The sequence below is a fragment of the Mus caroli genome, chromosome 4 (genome assembly GCF_900094665.2).
Source record: "Mus caroli chromosome 4, CAROLI_EIJ_v1.1, whole genome shotgun sequence".
Classification (NCBI taxonomy): Eukaryota; Metazoa; Chordata; class Mammalia; order Rodentia; family Muridae; genus Mus; species Mus caroli.
In genome coordinates, this window is record NC_034573.1 from 145,891,864 (window position 1) to 145,914,626 (window position 22,763).

General features: G+C 45.4%; 2 protein-coding genes, 1 long non-coding RNA gene and 1 other non-coding gene across 5 annotated transcripts in view; 2 read left to right on the plus strand and 2 right to left on the minus strand.

The window, feature by feature from the left end:
* Positions 1-5,442, plus strand: part of Sdf4 (stromal cell derived factor 4) — a 16,853-nt gene extending 11,411 nt beyond the window's left edge. For both annotated transcript variants that reach the window (XM_021159775.2, XM_021159776.1), the window contains exons 5-7: positions 4,023-4,181; positions 4,379-4,554; positions 5,007-5,442. In XM_021159775.2, the coding sequence (XP_021015434.1) occupies positions 4,023-4,181; positions 4,379-4,554; positions 5,007-5,183 (512 nt within the window). In that variant the 3' untranslated portion in view covers positions 5,184-5,442. The remainder of the gene's footprint in view (positions 1-4,022; positions 4,182-4,378; positions 4,555-5,006) is intronic.
* A 1,768-nt stretch (positions 5,443-7,210) lies between these two features.
* Tnfrsf4 (TNF receptor superfamily member 4) lies at positions 7,211-12,250 on the plus strand. The gene is made up of 7 exons (XM_021161443.2): positions 7,211-9,608; positions 9,830-9,952; positions 10,531-10,638; positions 11,016-11,082; positions 11,529-11,725; positions 11,805-11,924; positions 12,013-12,250. Exons 1-7 carry the CDS (start codon positions 9,257-9,259, stop codon positions 12,081-12,083), a joined length of 1,038 nt encoding a protein of 345 aa, XP_021017102.2. The 5' UTR covers positions 7,211-9,256; the 3' UTR covers positions 12,084-12,250.
* Positions 12,251-19,503: 7,253 nt separating this feature from the next.
* LOC110292177 lies at positions 19,504-21,811 on the minus strand. Its single transcript, XR_002377682.1, has 3 exons — positions 21,686-21,811; positions 21,377-21,426; positions 19,504-20,200 (listed from the first exon to the last, which is right to left on the minus strand). It is a non-coding gene; the product is annotated as an uncharacterized LOC110292177 (long non-coding RNA).
* Positions 20,955-21,058, minus strand: LOC115030927. Its single transcript, XR_003836526.1, has one exon. It is a non-coding gene; the product is annotated as a U6 spliceosomal RNA (small nuclear RNA).
* Positions 21,812-22,763: the final 952 nt, after the last annotated feature.

Sequence of the window (22,763 nt, forward strand, 5' to 3'; positions counted from 1 at the left end):
CACTCTGTAGACCAGGCTGGCCTCGAACTCAGAAATCCGCCTGCCTCTGCCTCCCGAGTGCTGGGATTAAAGGCGTGCGCCACCACGCCCGGCTAAATCTAAACTTTTTAACATTCACACACAAACTTAGAATGAGATTCTAAAGATGTCCTGGATTTAGGGGTGGGATGGGGTGGTACTCAGGATATAGCAAAGTTTCACAAACATTTTGAACTCCTTCAAGGTCTCTAGAAAGGCTTACTAAGCAAAGAGGGGTTGGGAGAGATGTGTTTAAGTTTATATATACCCAGGTTGTTAAGAATGGGACACTGCTTGGCCCATTTTTTGTCTTTATTTTCTCTGGTTCTCAAAGACCCCCTATGACAGTAGTGCAAAATGCTTTTAGTTCAACTTCAAAAGTCTCCATAGTCTTTGTTTGCTTGTTTTTTTGAGACAGGGCCTCTCAAGCCCTAGCTGGCCTTGAACACATAGAAAGCCTTCTTTGGCCTCCCTAGTGCTGGGAACAGGCATATACCACTATGCCCAGCTTCCCATTTTTAGATTTCCAAGGCAGAGTAAACTGACAGAAGGCAGAAAAAGATCAGGATCTGACCTTCAACAGAAGATATTATTGTTTATTTTTTATTTTTAAAGATTTATTTATTTATATATTCTATCTATATATGAGTACTCTGCATGTATGGCTGTATACCAGAAGAGAACATCAGAGAGAAGAGGGCATCAGATCCCATCACAGATAGTTGTGAGCCACCATGTGGTTGCTGGAAATTGAACTCAGGACCTCTTCAAGAGCAACTCGTACTCTTAAGCACTGAGCCATCTCTCCAGCTCTGATACTATGTCTATTAACGCACACAATGAGATGCAGTCTTTCTCCTGGGGGAAACTGAAGGGTCTGCCAGGGGGAAAAGCTGGCTGTAGCCCTTTATAGGAGTAAGATAAGGGTCTTGGAAGTAAAAAAGATTGTTGCAGTGCCCAAGGTGAGACAGACTTTTGGGTGACAGGCTGTCTCAAAAGACATTCCTTTCTGGGCTGACTGAACACAGTCAGTTGTAATCTCACAGGAATCCTATTTTTATAAGCAAAGCAGTCTATCTCCCATAGTCTTTACATAAGCACTGTGTGAAAGTCCATAATGCTTAGTAAAATTAAAAAACCAAATTATATACTTCCAACATATAATGGCACAGAATATACAATTCCTCTTCTAAAAGGGAGAAAAGGAAGCATAGTGAGAAAGTACCAAAGTCTTGTAAGTCTGAAACCCAGCAGGGCAGACACCAAATCCTACAGCACGGCGTCCAATACCAAAGGGCTTAGATGACATTGTCCCTTCTGCTTTGCTGCTTCTAGCATACATGTCTGTCTTGGGTTGGTTCATCTGCTTGTAGGCAGCTCTCCTTGGCAGGTATACCACAAGTCTGGCATCTTCACCATCGTAGGGTTTCTCCCACAACCCAGCTTCATGTTTATACCTTCACTCAGTGGCCTCTCAGGGCCTTCACACAGGGCCTCCCTGCCACGGGCTGCCTAGCCTCAGCATCAGTTTTAGATTGTAGCGGAGGAATCTATCGCCTCTTCCCCCTTGGATTTCTTTTGTTTGTTTGTGTTTTTGGTTTTTTGAGACAGGGTTTCTCTGTGTAGCCCTGGCTGTCCTGGAACTTACTTTGTAGACCAGGCTGGCCTCCAACTNAGAAATCCGCCTGCCTCTGCCTCCCGAGTGCTGGGATTAAAGGCGTGCGCCATCACCACCCAGCACCCTTGGATTTCTTATGTTTCTAAAGCTAGTACCACATGGTGGACACTGCAAAGTTGAGCTGACAGCTTGGGGAGGTTCTCCCGGGAACCATGTTAGTAGCAGTTTTTTGTTTTTCTTTCTGGGAGCAGAAAATTCCTTAGGCCTTTTCCTTTTGTAAATTAGAAGCTTAGCAGGATGGGATCTTGCCATGAGGGCATCCTTCCCTTTGTTCCAGTGCAAATTAGGCCTCTCTTTAATGACACTAATCTCCTTAACAAATACAAGCTTTTTCAGCACATGTCTTAGTTATAACATTAAGCTTCTTAATATAGTTTCTTTTCTCCAAACTGTACACTTTATATTTTTTTCTTCCCTGCTTGTTTTTTTTATTATAGACCTGTATAAACATTAATAACAATACCACAGATTTAGTATTATACAGTCTTAAAAATCTCCACTGAAGAAATTACAAAGAAAGTCCATTCCCTGCCCCCTCTGTGTGTGTGTTTTTTTCCCTACATGTATATGTATGTACCACATGCATTTCTGGCATCCAAGGAAACTAGAGGAGGATGTCAGATTCCCTAAAGTAGAGTTACAGACATTGTGAGCTGCCATATGGTTGCTGAGAATTGAACCTGAATTCTTTGGAGAAGTAGTCAGTGTTCTTGGTACCCAAGTCTCTCCAGCTTCTATTTCATTACTTTTAAATTTAGCCTCATGCAAGTTCTTGGGACAGTGGAAAAAGGCAGCCAGATTATTTGCCAAAATATCACTAGAATGCTCTCTAGTCCAGTTGCTAATTGTTTCCCTCTGAAACCTTTTTAGCAGAGCCTCCACAGTCAGCATTGCTTCTAGTACTACTGTCTCCCAGGTTTCTACTATAATAGCCCTTTTGATTCCAGAGTTCCTAGATCTTCCACATTCTTCCCCAAACCAACAGGTCAGGTTCTTAATAGCAACAGCAACACTCTTTTGTCTGGTACCAACCTCTCTATTGGTCTCTTTTCTGTTGCTATGATAAAGAATCATGACCAAGGTAATGTACAGAAAGGACTTTATTTGGGCTTACCAAAGGGTTAGAGTCCATAATGGTTGACATCTTGCTCTCCAGGCATGAAGCAGACAGCGTGACCTGGAAGTAAGTGAGACTATAAATACTCAAAGCCTGCCCCTAGTGATAAACTTTCTGCAAAAAGGCCTCACTTCTAAAACCTCCCCACATAGCATTACTTGGATTCATGTGTTTAAATGCACTAGACTGTGAGAGTCAAGGCACATCCTTGACCTCAGCACATTGAAAGGCCTCTGATTGGGGAGATGTGAGCAGTTGGTAGGATTCTGGAGGGGAGGCCTATGTCTCTCTTGTGTAATGCTAGTGGTTCTCCCTCAGTGCATGGTGAAGTCTTGATAGAGAAGTCTACTTTATATCACATTTTTATTGTTTATTTTTACTTTTTGAGACATTCATTCAAATGATCTACCTGCTTCAGTCTCCCAAGCCACTGGAACTACAGGGTTGTGCCAATATATCCCATTCCCCATCATCCTTTAAATGAGCCCTCTTATTCAGGTTAGGTTAACCCAAGAAATACTGTGCATGAAGGCCACTTGGTCTGTCTGGTGATCAGGTACCTGATGAGTCATAGAGGAACTGCTATAGTCAGGATATGGCCAGAGACAGACTCAGGACAATAGGGTAAAACCATGAAGGCAGGCAGGGATTCTTAAGGTTCCTAGAGCTGAGCACCGGGAAGCCTAGACACCAGAACTTAGTCGCTGACTGTGTTGAGTCCCAGATGGAGAAAGATTATTTCTGCCCTGGGAATATGGGAGACCTTGGAGAATGCATAGGCAACCATTGTTCAGAACAAGGGGAGTTTATGGGAAGCTTAGCTCACTACCTCAGTCATTTCTAGAAACTGGGTTTTCTGTATTCTATGCTCTCTGAGTGATACTGTACATGAGAAATGTAGAGAGGAACAAAAGTGACACCTTTGTTCCTATAGACGTCAATAAGAATGAGTCAACCTCAGTCTCAGTGAAATTTCCATTTCTGCTGAGGAATAAACAGCTTGGAGTGTGCACGGATGGCAGGTTGGGCAGTCTCTGGGGGTTTGTGTGTCCCTTCCCAAGGACCAGGCTCTTCTGGGTAGCCTAGTACCCTTTGTCTTGAGCCGGTAAATGACGACCCTCTTAAGTTCAAGCAAAACCTTGTGGAACCTTATTAGTGTTTGCATAAGTGTCTATTATGCCTAGATAGTCACAGATGTGCCTCTTGCAGCACAGGAAGTCCTTGGGAACCTCAGAGACCGATGGTATCAGGCAGACAATCCTCCTGCAGACCTGCTGTTGACTGAGGACGAGTTCCTTTCATTCCTTCACCCTGAGCACAGCCGGGGCATGCTCAAGTTCATGGTCAAGGAGATCTTTCGGGACTTGGGTAAGACCTTTCCGAACTGTGACACTGTTTTAGGCCTGAGGGTAACCAATGGGCTGGGAGCATGGGAAGAGGATACCAAGCCCCAGGGTAGGTGGGCCTGGCCTATTTGTTTTCTAAGGAGGTTCTTGGGTGGTACTCAGTGAGTTTTAGGTAAAGCCCCAGCTGAACACTACCTCTCTTCAACCACTTATCTATAGATCAGAATGGTGATAAGCAGTTATCTCTGCCTGAGTTCATCTCCCTGCCAGTGGGTACTGTTGAGAACCAACAAGGCCAAGACATTGATGACAACTGGGTGAAAGATAGGAAGAAGGAGTTTGAGGAACTGATTGACTCTAACCATGATGGGATTGTGACCATGGAGGAGCTAGAGGTGAGCAAGGGAACTTATGAATGTTGTTGTGTCCCAGGAAGGGCCCTGGGTTTGGAGGCTGGGCTAATCCTACAGCACGGTACCAAAGGAAAGGGGGCTTGCCTACATGATGACCTGAGACAATGGGCATCAGCATTAATGTCCAGATTGACGAGATGGAAAGGTCCTATGAAACCTGTTGTCTGTGGAAGGCATCTGGGGATTTGTTTGTTAGTGCTTAGGATGGAACCCAGGGCCTCCAAGCTGAACAATTGTTCTATCACAGAGCTACATTCCCAGCCCTGTGTTAAGAGATTCTTAAGTCCCCTTATGGGACCAGAAAAGAAAACACATATTAGCCCCACTTCTCAAGTCACCCTTGGGCTGGCATGTAGGTATGGCAGCTGTGGGCGCAGGGCCTCTGTTGACACTGTAGCAGGGCTAGGTCACTGATTTGTGCCTGGGTCTCACAGAACTACATGGACCCCATGAATGAATATAATGCCCTCAACGAAGCCAAACAGATGATTGCCATTGCTGATGAGAACCAGAACCACCACCTGGAGCCTGAGGAGATCCTCAAGTACAGTGAGTTCTTCACTGGCAGCAAGCTGATGGACTATGCCCGCAATGTGCATGAAGAGTTCTGAGCATGCCCCTCAGCTGGGGCCAGGTCGTCAGTGTACTGTCTGACCCTTCCCACACTTCGAGGAGGCTATGGTCCAGTGAGACCTGTGGATGACTGGGTCCAGATTGGGTCTAAAATGCTATCTACCCTGTGTCTGGAGGCTTCCATAGGCCCCAAGAAAGTGCTGTTCCAGAACCTTCCTTCTTCTGTTGTGTCCATATGCACTGGCTTAGCTCCTGCCATGGCATGGCCCAGGTTTATTAAAGATATGCTTAATAGGCTATGTGTCCTCTCCAGCATGTGTCTGAGGCAGTAGCCCTTCTGTACCAGTCATGAGCTGAGCTGCATTTGCTTGATCAAATCTCTTTTCAGTTGTTACATTCTGTTTCTGAGAACTGCTTGGAATGGTTGGTTCAGGTGAGGGTGCTGCAGGGTCAGGAGCTCTGGGCTGGGCCCCTCTGTGTGCTTACCACACTGTGGGAAATAATGCAACTCTTGCAGTTTCCTTGAAAACTGAAAGATTACGATAAAGTTAGATCATATTTCTCTGGAAATGATCAGCCCCACAGTTCTGGAGGTGCTGCCTTGTTGGTAAGGTCTGGTAGGCCATGGGAGTCTTCCCCAAACTCCTCAGACACTCGCAGAATCACTGACTACTACCCTGTGAGAAAGTGCAGATGCTTGTTGTCACAAGAATCATTACTTTAGCTGGGCAGTGGTGGCGCACGCCTTTAATCCCAGCACTTGGGAGGCAGAGGCAGGTGGATTTCTGAGTTCAAGGACAGCCAGAGTTACACAGAGAAACCCCCTTATAAAAAAAAAAAAAAAAAAAAAAAAAAAAAAAAAAAAAGAATCATTACTTTAGCTAGCAGTAGTGGGTGGTGGTGCCACACACCTTAGTCACAGCACTCGGGAAGCAGAGGCAGGCAGCTCTCTTGAATTTGAGACCAGCCTGGTCTGCAGAGCTAGTTCCAGGACATAACATACATCTCTGCTACACAGAGAAACCCTATTTTGAAAAACAAAGCATATCATTATTTTAAAATAGAATTGCCTTTTTCTCACATTTTCTCTGTCTCTCTCTGTCTCTCACCTTCTCTTTCTCTCTCTCTTTCTCTCTCTCTTCCTCTCTCTCTTTCTTTCTTTCTTTCTTTCTTTCTTTCTTTCTTTCTTTCTTTCTTTCTTTCTTTCTTTCTTTCTTGTTGTTGTTTTTTGTTTCTTTTTTTTTCCAGACAAGGTTTCTTTATGTAGCCCTGGCTATTCTGGAACTCTGTTATCTACCTGCCTCTGCCTCTAAAGTGCTGGGATTAAAGACATGCACTGCCACTGCCCAACAATACATTGTCATTCTTTAGATGGGGAAAAAAAAGGAAAAAGAAACACTGTGGGCTAGGTAGTTTACACTAGAAACTTTTGAGGTGAATACTGGTTAAAGGGGTTAGTAGCTTTCAATAAACATTGATATTCCTCATGATAGAAGTGAAAATAGGACCTAAAGGCCAGACATGAAAGAGTACGATGGGATTTCATGCATGAGAAAAGGTTATGCGGGATCAGGTTGGGCCTTGAGTTTGGGAGCAGCAGCAGAGTCTGAGCTAGGCAAGGTCTCTGGCCCAGTGCTCTTGAAGGTTTGTTTTGGCACTCAGGTCCACTGCCTTGATGTTAAAAAGGGATAGAGTAGCTGTTAGGACAGCTGATACCTCATCACTATCCCAGGCCTCTAGATACCTGTGTGACCCAGTTTTCCCACAGGAAGCTACTTCTGTGTGTTGTGTTAAGTGTGTGGGGTGCAAAGCATGGCACCTCATAGTCACTAGAGTGTGGTGGCACCTGAGCTGATTCCTAGGCAAAGATGAGACTTGAGAACTCAGAATGATAATGTGGACAGGAAGGTTTCAGCAGATCCCAGCCTCTGGGTATCCCAGAGTGGTCGGACACACATCTTTTTTTTTTGTTTTGTTTTTGTTTTTTTCGAGACAAGGTTTCTCTGTATAGCCCTGGCTGTCCTGGAACTCATTTTGTAGACCAGGCTGGCCTCAAACTCAGAAATCTGCCTGCCTCTGCCTCCCGAGTGCTGGGATTAAAGGCGTGCGCTGCGTGCGCCACCACGCCTGGCTGACACACAGCTTTTGAGTATGGTTCTCTCAGTAGACTTTTAGACTGGGCCACCATCCCTATCCTGCTCTGCTCGTGCCTTGGCCTAGAGATGGCATCCAGGACCATGTCTCCAGGTGAAGGTGCAGTGCATCCTTAGAAGCCAGCTAGATACCTGACAGGTAGCTTATATAGTAGCACCTGGTCTTTCAGAGGTTCTGATTACTTCCCGTCTGGTACTCAAGGGGCAGCACCCTGTGGGAGTTGCTTTAGATCCCTTATCTTGAACTGAAGGGATGAGTGGGGCCTAGAATTGCTATCTTCCCTGCAGTTTTTAGGGGCACCAGCTCAGTGGATACAGTAAGGCCAGCTACTGCTAGTGATCTTTCTAGTACCATGAAAACTACTCAGTTAAGCAGTTTCAAGCAGAAGGGACCTGCTGTCCTGTACAGATCCTCTGCAGGGAGTTCTAGGAATGAAGGACACATCCAGGCTTCTCTGCACCTCTGTTCACCTGTGTGCAGATGCTAAACTATTTAACCAAGTGTGACAGCCAAGGACAGCAGAGTTCTAAGGGGAGGAGGGGCCCCTTGGGGTGGAGTGCTAACTGTTAAGCTACCTGACCTTAGGAGAGACCACCTGTCTTCCTTCCTGCTCACTAGGACTAGAGAATGTTGCCCAGGATTCCCTGAGGATTCCTCTCCAGAACCTTCACTGTACTCAGAAGCATGGGGAGGGCAGTCTCTGTAACCACTTGGCCCATTCTGGGTTTTTCTATGTATTCCCTAGCTCACCCTGACCTTCCAGGTAAGGTGTTTCCATGAGAGGACTGGGGACTTCTGTTTTCACATGTGATCTTAGGTGGGGGATTTCCAGCCCCAGTCCTATACCTCATTCTGTAGCACAACTATTCCCTGCACTTATTTTTAAACAGACTGTCTGTCTATATAACCCATACTAGCATGGAATTCACAGTTATCATGTCTTAGTCTCCTGAAAACTGGGATTACAGGTGTGCACCACTATGCATAGCTAGCATGTAAATTTCCACAGTTAGTTTGGGAATTGATAATTATGTCATATCACAGCTTAAATGTGTAGTAAAGGCACTGCCCCCTGCTAACTCATTTCCTCCTTCAGTGCAGTGGTTTGTATGTAAGAAAAGAAGGCCCGTGTTGAGCTCAGTGACACACACCTGTAGTCACAGCATTTGGGAGGTAGAGGCAGGAGGATGGGGAGTACAAGGTCATCAAGATGGTTCACTGAGTAAAACCACTTGCCAGAACCCAAATTTGGTCCTCAGTATCAACACCATGCAGCTCACAACTGCCTATAATCTAGCTCTAGGGGGATCAGACATTTCTGGCCTCCTAGGGCCACATGTAAATCCCCTCCTCCCAACACACACACACAGAGTTAAAAATAAATCTTTTTTAAAAATCTAAGCATGGGCTACAGAATAAGTTCAAATGTTAGCCTGGGCAACTTAGTGAAACTGTTAAAAGAAAACATAAAGAGAGCTGTGGATCTAGCTCAGTGGTCGAACACTGCCCAGCAAGTAAAAAGCTTAGGCTCTTAGCATTATAAAAAAGGAGGCAGAATAAATCCATTGACACTGGAGAGATGGCTAAGTAGTTAAGCTTGTACTGTTCTCTTGGGTGTTTTTGTTTTTGAGACAAAGTCTCTCTTAAATAATCTGGCTGCCCTGAAACTTAACTATGTAGATTGGGCAGAGCTGCCTGCTTCTGTCTCCTAAGTACTGGCATTAAAGAAGTGTACTGCCATGCCCAGTGGTAAGAGTATGCGTTCTTGCAGAGAACCAAAGTTCAGTTTCCAGCACTCGTGATGGTGGTTCACAACTGCCTATAATTCTAGCTCTTCTGACTTCCTTGGCATTATACTTATCATACATATACCCTTCCCCCTCAAATAAAATTAAAAATAATTTTTTTTCTAATTCCTGTGTGCACGTGTGTGTTTCTTTGTGTGCTTCGGGTGCATATGTTGGGTATCTGCACCTCTCTTCACATTCCCCAGGGGCCCAAAGCACTTCTTAGCTTATTATGGGACTCTGCATACGCCTGTGCCAAATACACAGGAACATGTTCACATACCTTCTTGCCTGTCCGCCTACTCTTCTTGCCCCACCTCCATAGTTCTTATAGCCACATCCTGCAAGGAAAAACCCCAGACTCCTGTGAAGGCAGAAAGCAGACAAGGATGTATGTGTGGGTTCAGCAGCCCACAGCACTTCTGCTCCTAGGACTCACACTTGGAGTTACAGCAAGGAAGCTCAACTGTGTTAAACATACCTACCCCAGTGGTCACAAGTGCTGTCGTGAGTGCCAGCCAGGTGAGTAGCCTGGCTTTGAGATGTAGTGGCTGGGTGGGGGAGGGGTGATTCTTGGGGCAATGGAGACACAGGTACAGAATATGTGGGGGTAAATGTCAGAGATTATTGTCACAAATGTGACAATGTCACAGACAGATGCTGGTGCTGGGAGAGCCACGGTGCTGTGTATCCACAGTCCCAGGCCTTAGCTAACTTGTGTAACTTTCTGGGCTCCACTACAGGCAATGGTATGGTGAGCCGCTGTGATCATACCAGGGATACTATATGTCATCCATGTGAACCTGGCTTCTACAATGAAGCTGTCAATTATGATACCTGCAAGCAGTGTACACAGTGCAACCATCGTGAGTCCTTCCTACTCTTAACTCTCACTGTCCAGTCCGAAAGGGGCTAGCCACAACAATGGGTGCCTATATTTCCTATATGATTGCAAAATTAACTTAAAGCCACAATGAATCCTGATCACTAAGGGGTCCTTAATAGCTAGCGCATTTCCTATGGGGTGAAAGTTCAACCAGAGCCATGTGGAACGGGGGTAGAACACATGTTGACCATGTGGCCTTGCTCAAGCTGTTCTGGTGAGTAAGGCCCAGGTGTGGAGGTGGTAGGGTTATCTGAGGATTCTGACTCAGGCTGGAGACAAGTTGGGGGAGGATGGAAAAGGGAGATCATAGCCACCCTGTGCTCACTCAGTAGCTTTCTCCAGGGCTATCTGACCAGGAGGAACAGAATAGCCAGGAAGAGGGTCTTAGAGGAGAGGCCAGGAGGCAGGCTATCATACATTACTTCAGCTTCAGCTCTGCTCCTGTGCCATTGAGAAGGAGCAAGTCCATTTTGCCCTGTCCATAGGTCAGGGCTGGGTAAGCCTCATTCACAGTCTTTTTTTTTTTTTCTTTCATTCACAGTCTCTTATCTTCCCTAGGAAGTGGAAGTGAACTCAAGCAGAATTGCACACCTACTCAGGATACTGTCTGCAAATGTAGACCAGGCACCCAACCTCGGCAGGACAGTGGCTACAAGCTTGGAGTTGGTGAGCCTCGGGGTTGTCCCTATACCAGGCAGGTGCGTGTCTGTCCATGGGATCCATGCATGCTGGGCTCTTGAATCAAGGACCATGATAATGGTATAAATGAGCCTTGTTCCCACTTTATACATTGTCACTTCCCCAGCATCTCTAACTACTCTTAACTGAAAGCCCCTCTTCCAGTGGGTCATGCCAAGACTTGGATTCAGGGTCAACCTTCTGGTCAGTGCCAGTCGGAAGCGTGTGGGAAAGAATGAACTTGCAGAGGCCAACCTTTGCATCTATTTGCACTAGGGAATGAGCAATTACTCTCCCTTTCGGCTCCACCAGCACCCAGGGCCTACCTAATAACACCAGAAAGCTGACTTATGTCTTTGCTGCAGACTGTGTTCCCTGCCCTCCTGGCCACTTTTCTCCAGGCAACAACCAGGCCTGCAAGCCCTGGACCAAGTGAGTACTGTGGCTGGCTAGGGCACTGAGGGCTTGGTGTATGGAGGGAATGGAACCAGAAGGGTTTGGGCATTTAAGAGGTGGTATCTAGATGACTGTGATGGATTGGATAAGGGAGCAGAAACCCATGTGCTAGGGGATCTGACATCTGACATCATGAACACCAACACAGGCTCTACTGTGCAAGGGACCCCTGCAGATTGAGAAGGGCATGTGAGATCCTAGCCCAGGCCCAGAAACATGTTTGTTCTCACATTGTAGTTCTTCTCCAGGGGGCTACAGAAGTGGGGGTGGGGGTTTAAAAGGGTAGAACCCCAGCCAGGAGCAGGCCAGGGATGAAAACAGGGTGAAGACAGACGCAGAGATAGGTACCTGCCTTGTGGGTGGAACTCTTGGCAGAAATGAAGATGGCTCAGTGCAACTTCCAACACTGTCTCACCCCACAGTTGTACCTTATCTGGAAAGCAGACCCGCCACCCAGCCAGTAACAGCTTGGACGCAGTCTGTGAGGACAGAAGCCTCCTGGCCACACTGCTCTGGGAGACCCAGCGCCCTACATTCAGGCCAACCACTGTCCAATCCACCACAATCTGGCCCAGGACTTCTGAGTTGCCCTCTACACCTACCTTGGTGACTCATGAGGGTAAGGGACACTGGCCCAGTGGAGGATAGGGAGAGAATTCGAGGGTGAGTGAGTTTACTCAGTTGGCCTCTCCTCATAGGCCCTGCATTTGCTGTTCTCCTAGGCCTAGGCCTGGGCCTGCTGGCTCCCTTAACTGTTCTGCTGGCCTTGTACCTGCTCCGGAAGGCTTGGAGATTGCCTAACACTCCCAAACCTTGTTGTGAGTATCACTTTGGGCTCAGTAAAGCCTACCTCCTTCACGATGAGACATAGCTCCTCACTGCTCTTTCCTTCTGTGCTTCTCATAGGGGGAAACAGCTTCAGGACCCCGATCCAGGAGGAACAGACAGACACACACTTTACTCTAGCCAAGATCTGAGCAATACTACAGGAGTGGATTTTATGGGGCACGGACAACCCATATCCTGATGCCTGCCAGTACCCTCCACACCGTTCTAGGTGCTGGGCTGGCTCTGGGCTCTCCTATGTATGCTATGCATACTACCTGCCTGGTGGTACTCCTAATAAACATGCTAGCAACTGTGAGTCTGTGACTGGCACTAGGGCTGAGGTGGCATCCTCTTCTGGTGGGGGAGGGTTTGGGGCCAAAATGAAGGTCCACTCAGAGACCTACACTTGGTCACATGTACTCCAGTTTGAGTACGGGTATGGAATTCAGAGACCTGAAATGCCAAGGGGAAAGTACCTGGGGAGCCAACTGGCAACTCGATGAGCAGTCCAGAGTCTTACTCTAAGGCAGGGGTTCTCAACCTTCCTAATGCTGTGACCCTTTAATACAGTTTCACATGTTGTGGTGATCCCAAACCATGAAACTGTTTTTTTTGCCTCTTGATAACAATAGTTTTGCTACTGTTGTGAATCATAATGCAAATATTATTGAGATAGAGGTTTGCCTAAAGGGTTGCAACACACAGGTTAAGAAACACTGCTCTAAGTGGACCTAAGAGTCTTAGCTAAATGGAAAGTCCTGGCAAACAGAGCCTAAGTACCGAGGTCATCAGAGGGGTTCATGAAATGTGGTGTTTCTTTCACCCCTGTGGCTCAGGCAGCTAACCAGAGTTATCCTTTCTCTCCAGCCACATGAATGGTGAGAAGGGTTTGATGGTCCTTTGTAGCAACAGTTTTGAGAATTTTGGAATTTTGGTTTCTTTAAAAACAAACAAACAAACCACACACACACACACACACACACACACACACACACACACACACACACACATACACAGAATAGGGGCTGGAAAGATGGCTCAGCGATTAAGATGGCTGCTCTTCCAGAGGTCCTGAATTCAATTGCAGCCACATGGTGGCTCATAACCATCTGTAATGAGATCTGATGCCCTCTTCTGGTGTGTCTGAAGACAGCCACAGTGTACTTACATACATAAAATTAAATCTTAAAAACAACAACAAAACCCTTAAAACAAAACAAAATAAAAAGCACACAGGAAATATAAGAAATGTGTTTTTATTTTAAGGCCAGGTGTAGGATTATGGGGCTGCTTCAGACTGTCTGAAGCAGCTGACTGTGATGTGCCTTGTGCTCTAGCGGAAACATGGTTTTGACAGCTGCAGATAGTTTCTGTGATTGTGTGATGTTAAGAATTTTGGGAACTTCTCAGACGGTATAAATGCCCTTCTAGAGCCCAGGGAGGCAGGGTTGGTGGTCCTCCTTGGGGGGGGGGGGTTAGATTCAAAGATCTCTTATCTCTCTTCCCCTCTATCCTTCTTTCTCTCTTATCTAGTGATAGAATGAAAATGGGGAATAAAGGGTGGGAAAGAAGAACCCCCAAAGTAGAATAGACGAGCAACAAGTGGCAAATAAACGTGGGGCTTGAAAGCTAAGGGTTAGCTGGGCAGTGGTGGTGCACACCTTTCATCCCAGCACTTGGGAGGCAGAGGCAGGTGGATTTCTGAGTTCAGGCCAGCCTGGTCTACAGAGTGAGTTCCAGGACAGCCAGGGCTATACGGAGAAACCCTGTCTCGAAAAAACAAAACAAAACAAAAAAACAAAAAAAAAAACAAAAAAAAAAAAAAAAGAAAGAAAGAAAAAGAAAAAAGTTAAGGGTTAAAACAGGAAATCTGATTTTAAATACTGTCAAGAAAATGGCAGGAGATGCCAGGCAGTGGTGGCGCATGCCTTTAATCCCAGCACTTGGGAGGCAGGGGCAGGCGGATTTCTGAGTTCAAAGCCAGCCTGGTCTACAGAGTGAATTTCAGGACAGCCAGGGCTATACAGAGAAACCCTGTCTCAAAAAAACACAACAACAACAACAAAAAGAAAATGGCAGGGGATAAAGGAGTGGATTTTTTTATTTTTTAAGATGTCAGCAAAAAGTTTATTGCAGATGCTACCACTGGAATATCCCTGCTTTGCCCCCAGAGGGAATTTTAATATTTTTTCTTTTTCTTCATATATTCTTTTTCCAAAAAAAGGTTAGAAGAATGACTGAACAATTGGAAATTTTTTGGGTGACAATGGAGGGGCCTGAGAAACAAACAAACAAACAAACAAACAAAATGGCTGAAATAGGGGAAACAGAAGGGTTCGCTCTGCTCTGTTTCTGAAAGGGTTGCAGAGTTGGCATTGCACCTGGAGAGGTTGTGGGCAGAGATGGAAGCACTTGGGAAGTAAAGAGCACCAGAAAAGAGAGAACACAAGGACTCAGTCCTGGTGACTGAGCAAGAGAACAGGAGTTTCCCGCAGGAGAAAAGAGGAAAAGAAACTGTGCTAGAGGCCTTGGGTCAGAGAAAAGCCCAAAAAAGGGGGAGGACAGTCTGATGACACAGCCATGTAAAGAGAAAGAGTTAATCTTGAACCAACCAAGCTACCAGGGTGGGAGAGGAGTGGCCCGGGGTTAAAAGATCACCATCAGCTTTCCCAGTAGTCACACAGCATATGCCTCCTAATGGTGTTATGAGCAAGGTTATGATAAGATAGGATGGTGTCCTATAGAAATGATAGATCTAAGGCAGTTTAAAGAGGCTTTCCATTTGAGAAACAGTCACCCTAATGTGAAACAAATTCTAAATAGATGGACTGCTAAAAATAGAAATATTCCCCAAGACTGGAAGGGATTGGTAACGGCTCTACTAGGGGTGGGTCCACAGGTGCAATGGTTAACATGGTGGAGGGGAAGAGCTGAGAACTTTGAAGAGTGGAATAGAGCAAGGAGAATGAATATTGACAATGAATATTGTCAAGTTGCTGGGTGAAGGGCAGTACTCTGATTTGATGAATTATAGAACAATGTCACTAGTGGTTTTTAAAGTGTGGGACAAAGTTGGGGTAGGGTGGGGTGGAATCTACCTCATTTCCTTTCCTTGTTTTGTTTTGTTGTTATTTGAGACAGGATTTCTCTGTAGAGCCCTGGCTATTCTGGAACTTACTCCATAGACTCAGAAATCTGCCTGTTTCTGCCTCCTGAATGCTGGGATTAAAGGCGTGCGCCATCACTGCCCAGTTTATGCTGGTGTTTCAATTGCAGTAAATATGGTCATTTGCAGAGACTGTGACCAAGCTGCTAAAGATCTCAGATCTCAAAATGCCTGGTTCTTTAATTGTGGGAAATATGGTCAATTACAACAAAATTGTCAACAAGGCATCTCTACAGGCAATGGGTTTTCTAAAAATGAACCAGAAAGAAGGCCTAGGCATCTGGGGACGTGCAGGCAATGTGGCAAGGGTGGCTATTAGACCAGTGAGTGTAGGTCCAAAAGAGATATTCAAGGTAATTTATTACTATCAGGAAACTGCCTTTGGGGCCTACCTAATTCAAAGTAATTTATTACCATCAGGAAACAGCCTTTGGGGCCTAGTTATAGACCCCACCATAAAAATTACAAGCCTTTTCAGCTAAGGAGTGACATGCAGACTAAAAACCTAGAGATTGTATATTTAATGCACTGCAGGCAGCAGGGATCTAGTCTTGGCCACAGGTAAACATCTTACTCTATTCCCCAAAACTCAATGTTATTAAATAACTACTGAAGTTTATGGTCCTTTGCCATCAGGGATAGTAGGGGTGATCTTGGGAAGGAGTGGGCTGACTTCCCAAGGATTCATTGAGCAGCTAGGAATTATAATTTATACATGAAATTTCAAAGAAAAAATTGAAATTATGACCTATGTTAGAGGGAAATGCATGGGCTGGAGAGATGACGCAGCGGTTAAGAGCACTCACTGCTCTTCCTGAGGTCCTGAGTTCAAAGCCCAGCACAGGGTGGCTCAAAACCATCTGTAATGAGATCTGATGCCCTCTTCTGGTGTGTCTGAAGATAGCTACAGTGTACTTGTATATAATAAATAAATCTTTGTTTGTTTGTTTTTCGAGACCGGGTTTCTCTGTATAGCTCTGGCTGTCCTGGAACTCACTTTGTAGACCAGGCTGGCCTCGAACTCAGAAATCCGCCTGCCTCTGCCTCCTGAGTGCTGGGATTAAAGGTGCGCGCCACCACACCCGGCTTAAATAAATCTTTTTTAAAAAAAGGAAATGCAATTTAATGCAGGTGATAGGACTGCTCAGCTGCTACTACAACATAGGCAAAGCTCCTCCTGTAGAAGGAACAGGAGAGGTCTCTTGAAAACCTTGGCCACCAACTCAAAAAGCATTTCAATGAAAATGTCTCTGTTTATAACTTCCTACTACACACAGCACAATTAATGGCTTAAAACAGAAGTGGGAAATGTATAACAGTTTTGAGAATTCTAGAATTCTGGTCTCTTTTAAAAGCACAGAAATATAAGAATGTGTTTTTGTTTTAATCCCAGGTGTAGGGATATGGGGCTGCTTTGAACTGTCAGCAGCAACTGACCTTCATTTGCCTGGTGCTCTAGCAGAGGCATGGTTTGCCAGCTACAGATAGTTTCTGCAATTGTGTGACATTTGGAATTCTGAGAACTTTTCAGAGGGTATATAAATGCTAGAACCCTGAGAGGTGGGGTTGTTGGTTGTTGGTTGGTCAGGGAGTTAGTAGTTAGTAGTAGTGCTCAAAGAAGAAACAAGAGAAAGAAATTAAATTCCGAGCTCTCTATCTCTCCCCCATCCTTCTTTCTTCCAATAATGAGTGAAACTGTGGGGTGGGGGTGGGGATAAAGGTTGGGCAAAAGAATAACCCACAATATAGCAAAGATCAGCTACAGTCCTTGGGGACTGACTAGATACTACCTTAGGAATCTCTGGAAATTGAATCTATGGCCATGACTCCATGTAGCAGCCAATCAGCCAACTGTGTTAGAAAACAGAAGGCTACTACTTGAGCCAAGTCTCATCTGTCCTGAGATCATTTATTCTCTAGAAACAAATGTTCTTTGACACAAACACAGATACTTTATATAAAATAGTCCTGAGGACCCAGATCATTGCTCCCTCTACTAAAAATGGGTTCTAGGAACAGATTCTGGGAATTACAGTGTTTCCCAAGAAATATAGGCACTCTGAAACTCAATGAATTAAAGGCAGAAGGTTCCAAGCTACTTGTGGAAGTAGACAAGTGGTTATGTGAAGTGGAAACTTAAAGGTTCTTTGGAAAGTCAGTTGTATGGGGTTTTGCTGGGCAAACATGTGAAGGAACATTTAGCTGAAGTGGACACAGGTGAAAAACTAAGGCAAACTCATGAAGGAATGTTTAGCTGAAGCAGACACAGGAGAAAGGATGTTCTGCTAAAGCAAGCCCATGACAGGACACATGATGAAGAATTCTTCACTAACAATAGGCATGTGTTGGTCAGCTTCATATTGTGTATTTGAGCTCCATTTGTTGGGACTCCGTAGAGAGAAAAGCGCCAAAAAACTTCTGGTGGTGTGCTGCAGTTTCTTGCCTCTCAGGCTGATTGGTAGAATGATGTCAACAGAGACAGACGCACTTGCTGAGGTAAGACCCGTGATGTTTGGAGGGAGTATAAATAGATTTGGATGGACAGTGACTGAGGCTGAGCCTGGCTTGCTGGTACAGCTAGCTGTGCACTGCTTGTAGATCTCGCATCTTTACTTATCTTTGCTTCACTGAGAGACACAGCCAAGAACTTCTCCTGGTGTCCCTCCAGGTCTCTCCTGCTGATTTGTGCCAAGGCTGAGGCCTGGCTGTCTCTGCTAGGTAGTGCCACTGCTGCTTATTCTTGTTTGCTGTGGCAACTCTACCAAACTGGACTGCTGGTGTATCCATGAAGTGTTTGCAAGTGAATTGAGCTGCCGCTGCTGACCTGTGAACTGAACTGCCGGCTTCCAGACAACAGACGGGAGTTACTGCAAAGAACCTGTCTAAACAGGTCCACTTCCCCCATATTCTTTCTTTTTCACTACCTCTGGTGGGTGGTGGGCTTAAAGAGAGGTTAAAGTGTTAGAGAATCATCATTAAAAATAAGATTTGAAAAAATTAAAGTTCTAGTTTGTAGCAGTAAATTGTTAAATCTGCTCTATGCGTCTGGCGGGTATGCTCCTCCTCGATGCCTGCTCAAATGTTTTGGATTCATGAGTGAGTGAAACACACACACACACAACCTTTGTATTTTTTTTTAAAAGATTTTATTTATTTTATGTATATGAGTATACAGTAGCTGTCTTCAGACAACTAGAAGAGGGCATCAGATCCCTTTACAGATGGTTGTGAGCCACCATGTGGTTGCTAGGATTTGAACGCAGGACTTCTGGAAGAGCAGTTAGTGCTATTAGCTGCTGATCCATCTCTCTAGCCCTCAACCTTTGTATTTTAATATGCCTTAACTACCACAATGGCTGGGTCACTCTTGAACCTCCACATGGTTAACACAGTCCCTCTGATATTCCGAGGTAATACTTACTAAATTTGTCTTTGCTGCTCTGAACCCTTCTGGGCAGCCCTCCTGGGACCACTTTTCCCTTTGCATGTACATTTTGGCCATCTCTCCCTCCTGTACCTTCCCTGTGTGGTCTGTCTCCTACACCCTTGTCATGGCTGAATCCCCTCTTCCTCTTTCCTCTGCATTTCTTGCTCTGGAATCCTAAGAGTCCCACCTCTGTCTCCCTGCCAAGCCATTGGCCACTGGCAACTTTATTTCCTAATCGGAGCCAACTGGGGGCAGGGACCCTCAGTGTAGATGTGCAGGGTCCTGTGGGATTTTGAGAATCAAATTAACACAAATAGCATTAGAACCAACCCACAACAACAGTTATGCATAATCAAATAAAACCAGAAGCCAAAAGGGCAAAGATTGGTGTCATGTAGTACATGTTAAGAGTCAACTAGATGTAGGGCTGGAAATATGGCTCAGCAATTAAGAGCACTTGTTGCTCTTCCAGGGGACCCTGGTTCAATTCCCAGCACCCACATGGCAGCTCACCACTATCTGTAACTCCAGCTGCAAAGGAGCCAACAGCCTCAGAGATACACACAGACAACACCAATGCACATAAAATTAATAATAAATATGTAATTTTAAAAAAGAGTCACTATATGGCCAAATGTGGTGGCACATACATTTAATCCCAATACTGGGAAGACAGAGGCAGTTGGATCTGTGAGCTGGAGACCAGCCTGATCCACATAGTGAGTTTCAGGTTGGCCAGGACTACATAGTGAGACCCTGTCTCAAAACAAACAAATGAGCACCAAAACAAAAACCAAAAAAAGTCACTAGACATCCTGGTGGGGTGTGTAGGAGTGCTGTGCTGTGTCAGCTGTACTTTGAGGCAGAGGAAGCATAAGAAGATGTAAAGATGGCTGTTTCCTGCCTCTTGCCACTGGAGGTCACTGACCTGATGTTATAGGAACATTTGGTCAACCTCCCCATCTTTTTTTACTTGGCCTACCTGTGGCCAGATATGATGAACTTAAGCCACCACTTCTGCATTCAGCAGCCCCCAGCCAAAGGAAACACCCACTGAACTACTAAATGCCCTTCGTTGGGTGCCTGTGTACAACCACACCTTAAGTCTGGGGGTGGAGTAAAAGACCAATCGGCAACCTCCAGCCCATAAGGAAGTCCATGCCTACAGAGGCCAACAGGAAGCTGGAGAGGGTTGGAAGAAGAATGCTGTGAGGTTTGGAAGGTTAGGGATTGTAGGGAAGAAATGTCACCTCCACACTAGGCAGATCACACCTATGCCTCCTCCTATTGAGCTCAGGCCTCCAGTCTTCCAGCTGCCTCATTTTTGGGCTGCTGAACCTCTTCCCGAATTGAACACCCAATATCTATGCCTGGGTTTACTTTCTTTTCATTCTGGTGCTGTCCCAAAGTACATTCTCTATACCCCCACCTTATCTCAAAAACTCCCTTTACTGAGGCCCCATGTCAGTCTGGGAATTCCCCACAGGGTCGAACTGCCAGGACCCTCTGCTGCTTGGAACATGTTCACTGAATCCTGTGAAACAAACCACAAGGAAACACAGGGAGCTGCTCATAAAATAAAGGAGATAACAGTGAGTAGATAAAAATAACTCTGCCCACCATCCAGTTTTGGAAGCTGCTTGTTCTTGGTAGTAGTCGCTGGCAGTAGGTACCTAGAAGTGGGTGGGACAGGAAGTCTGACATAGGTGCTGACATTTGCTGATGTCATCAGCCTGAAAACATCTCCTCAGGTATAGAACCTGTATCTTTTGATCTTTGTGGTCCTTGTGTGGTTAGTACAGGAGCACTGTATCTCCTGGAAGCCATTGAGCTAATTAACAGTCTGCACTTCAGAATCTGAGTTGCCTTGCAAGTCTATATCAAGAGGACTTTGCCCACGGCTGAGCTAGAACACGACACCAATGCCCAAACTCCAATGGGACACCTCTAAAGTACATTGCATGTCTTGCCTAGAGAACAGGGATCCCCAGTGTGAGGATATCATGGTTGGTAGGACATACCATGTGCACACATTGCACTCTAGGGTTAAGGCAATACTATTAAGACATGGTTCTGGCTGACCTCTTAAGTTTTTGTTTGTTTGTTTGAGACAGGACCCTCTTCGTAACTTTGACTGTCTTGGAACTATCTCACCATATAGACCAGGCTAGCCTCAAATTTAGAAATACACCTGCCTCTGCCTCCTGAGATTAAATCCAACAGCCTTCTGCTGTAATTAAAAGTGTGCACCACGCTGGGCAGTGGTGGTGCACGCCTTTAATCCCAGCACTTGGGAGGCAGAGGCAGGTGGATTTCTGAGTTCGAGGCCAGCCTGCTCTACAGAGTGAGTTCCAGGACAGCCAGGGCTACACAGAGAAACCCTGTCTCAAAAAAAAAAAAAAAAAAAAAAAAAAAAAGTGTTCAGCCCCAAATATGGAGTGCCTCATGGATTTTTGTGTCATCCTTGCACAGGGACGGTGCTAATTTTTGTAATGTCCCAATTTTTGTACAAGTGCTACCAAAATGAGCATCCCTTGAATTTTTTTAAATTATAAGGAATAATATATAATTTTTTTGAAATTTGTTCTATGTTTACTTAATTTTGGTAGATAAAATTTGTAATCTTTAAAAATTTTTTAATTTATTTTTAAAACAATTTTTATTAGATATTTTCTTCATTTACATTTCAAATGCTATCCCGAAAGTCCCCTATACCCTCCCCCTGCCCTGCTCCTCAACCCACCCACTCCCGCTTCCTGGCCCTGGCATTCCCCTGTACTGGGGCCCTCGGCACCTTTATGTAGAGTCAAAGCATGTGGCTTTCCTTCTGTCCTTGTAACCAGACTCACCTCCTTGGCCAGGAACTGCATAAGTTTCTCAAAGAAGAGGTTCTGGGGGGCTGTAGAGATAGCTCAGTGATTAAGAGCACTGACGACTCTTCTAGAGGACCAAGGCTCAATTTCCAGCACCCACTCACAACTATCTGTAACTTCCAGATCTAACATCCTTGCACAGACATACGTGCAGGTAAAATACCAATGCATATACATATAAAAAATAATAAAAGAGGTTCTGCTGAGGTAAACCTAGAGTAGAATACCCAGAGCCCCCTCAATACCCTGCAGAGACCCGGGCTGCCCCTCAAGAAGCTTACACACCTGACACCAGAGAACAAAAGGGGTTGCATAGTTAGCTGGCAACTTCAACTTTTTTACTTCCTTAGCCTCCTCCAACTGCCGTTTAAAAGGGTGTCAGACCAGGTTTCCCGGGTCTATCACAATCACAATGGTCTCCACACCCCCCATCTGTGAACACAACCATAGTGAAGAGGAAACTTAAGGGTTCTTTGGAAAGGCGGTTGGATGGTGTTTTGCTGGGGCAAACACGTTGAAGGAATGTTTCATTAAAGTGGACACAGGTGTGAAAAGCTAAGGCAGACTCTTGAAGGAATGTTTCACTGAAGCAGACACAGGAGAGAGGATGTTCTGCTAAAGCAAGCACATGAAAGGACAGGTGATGAAGGATTCTTTGCTAATTACAGGCATGCTTTGCTTCAGCACGTGGAGGACACATGATATTTGGAGGGAATAAAAATAGGACTCCACCGAGTGATGGAGAGAGCTTGGCTTGCTGATACAGCTAGCTGTACAATGCTCATATGTCTTGAGTCTTCACTGATCTTTGCTTCCCTGAGAGAGACAGAGCTGAGAACTTCTAGTGTTTCTGTTAGTCCTTGCTGGCCTGGCTGTCTCTGCTAGGGCATGTCACCGCTGTTGCTAACCTGACTCTACTGAACTGGTGTATCTGTGAAGTGTTTGCGAGTAGATCTAGCTGCCACTGCCTGCTAACCTATGAACTGAACTGCCGATTTCCAGACAACACAGACAGGAGTTGCTCCAAAGAACCTTTCTAAACAGATCCACTTCCCCTGTGTCCTTTCTTTCTTTTCCACTATGTCTGGTGGGTGGTGGGCTACAAGGGAAGGTAACGCATTTAAGCACCATCATTAAAAGTAAGGGTGAAAAAATTAAAGTTACACCACAGTTATATCCTGAGATGTCCAAATTCACCCTCAGTCCTCCCAAAAGTCCTCACTATGTTTCCCTGTGGTTATTCAACTGGAAGATGTGGGAAGTAAGGCTGAGTACAACAGAGAGGATACCTGATAGAGGCAGGGTTCCAGAACCCGTCAGTGGCCACATGAAGAAACTGTTAGGAGACACCTAGCACAGCATT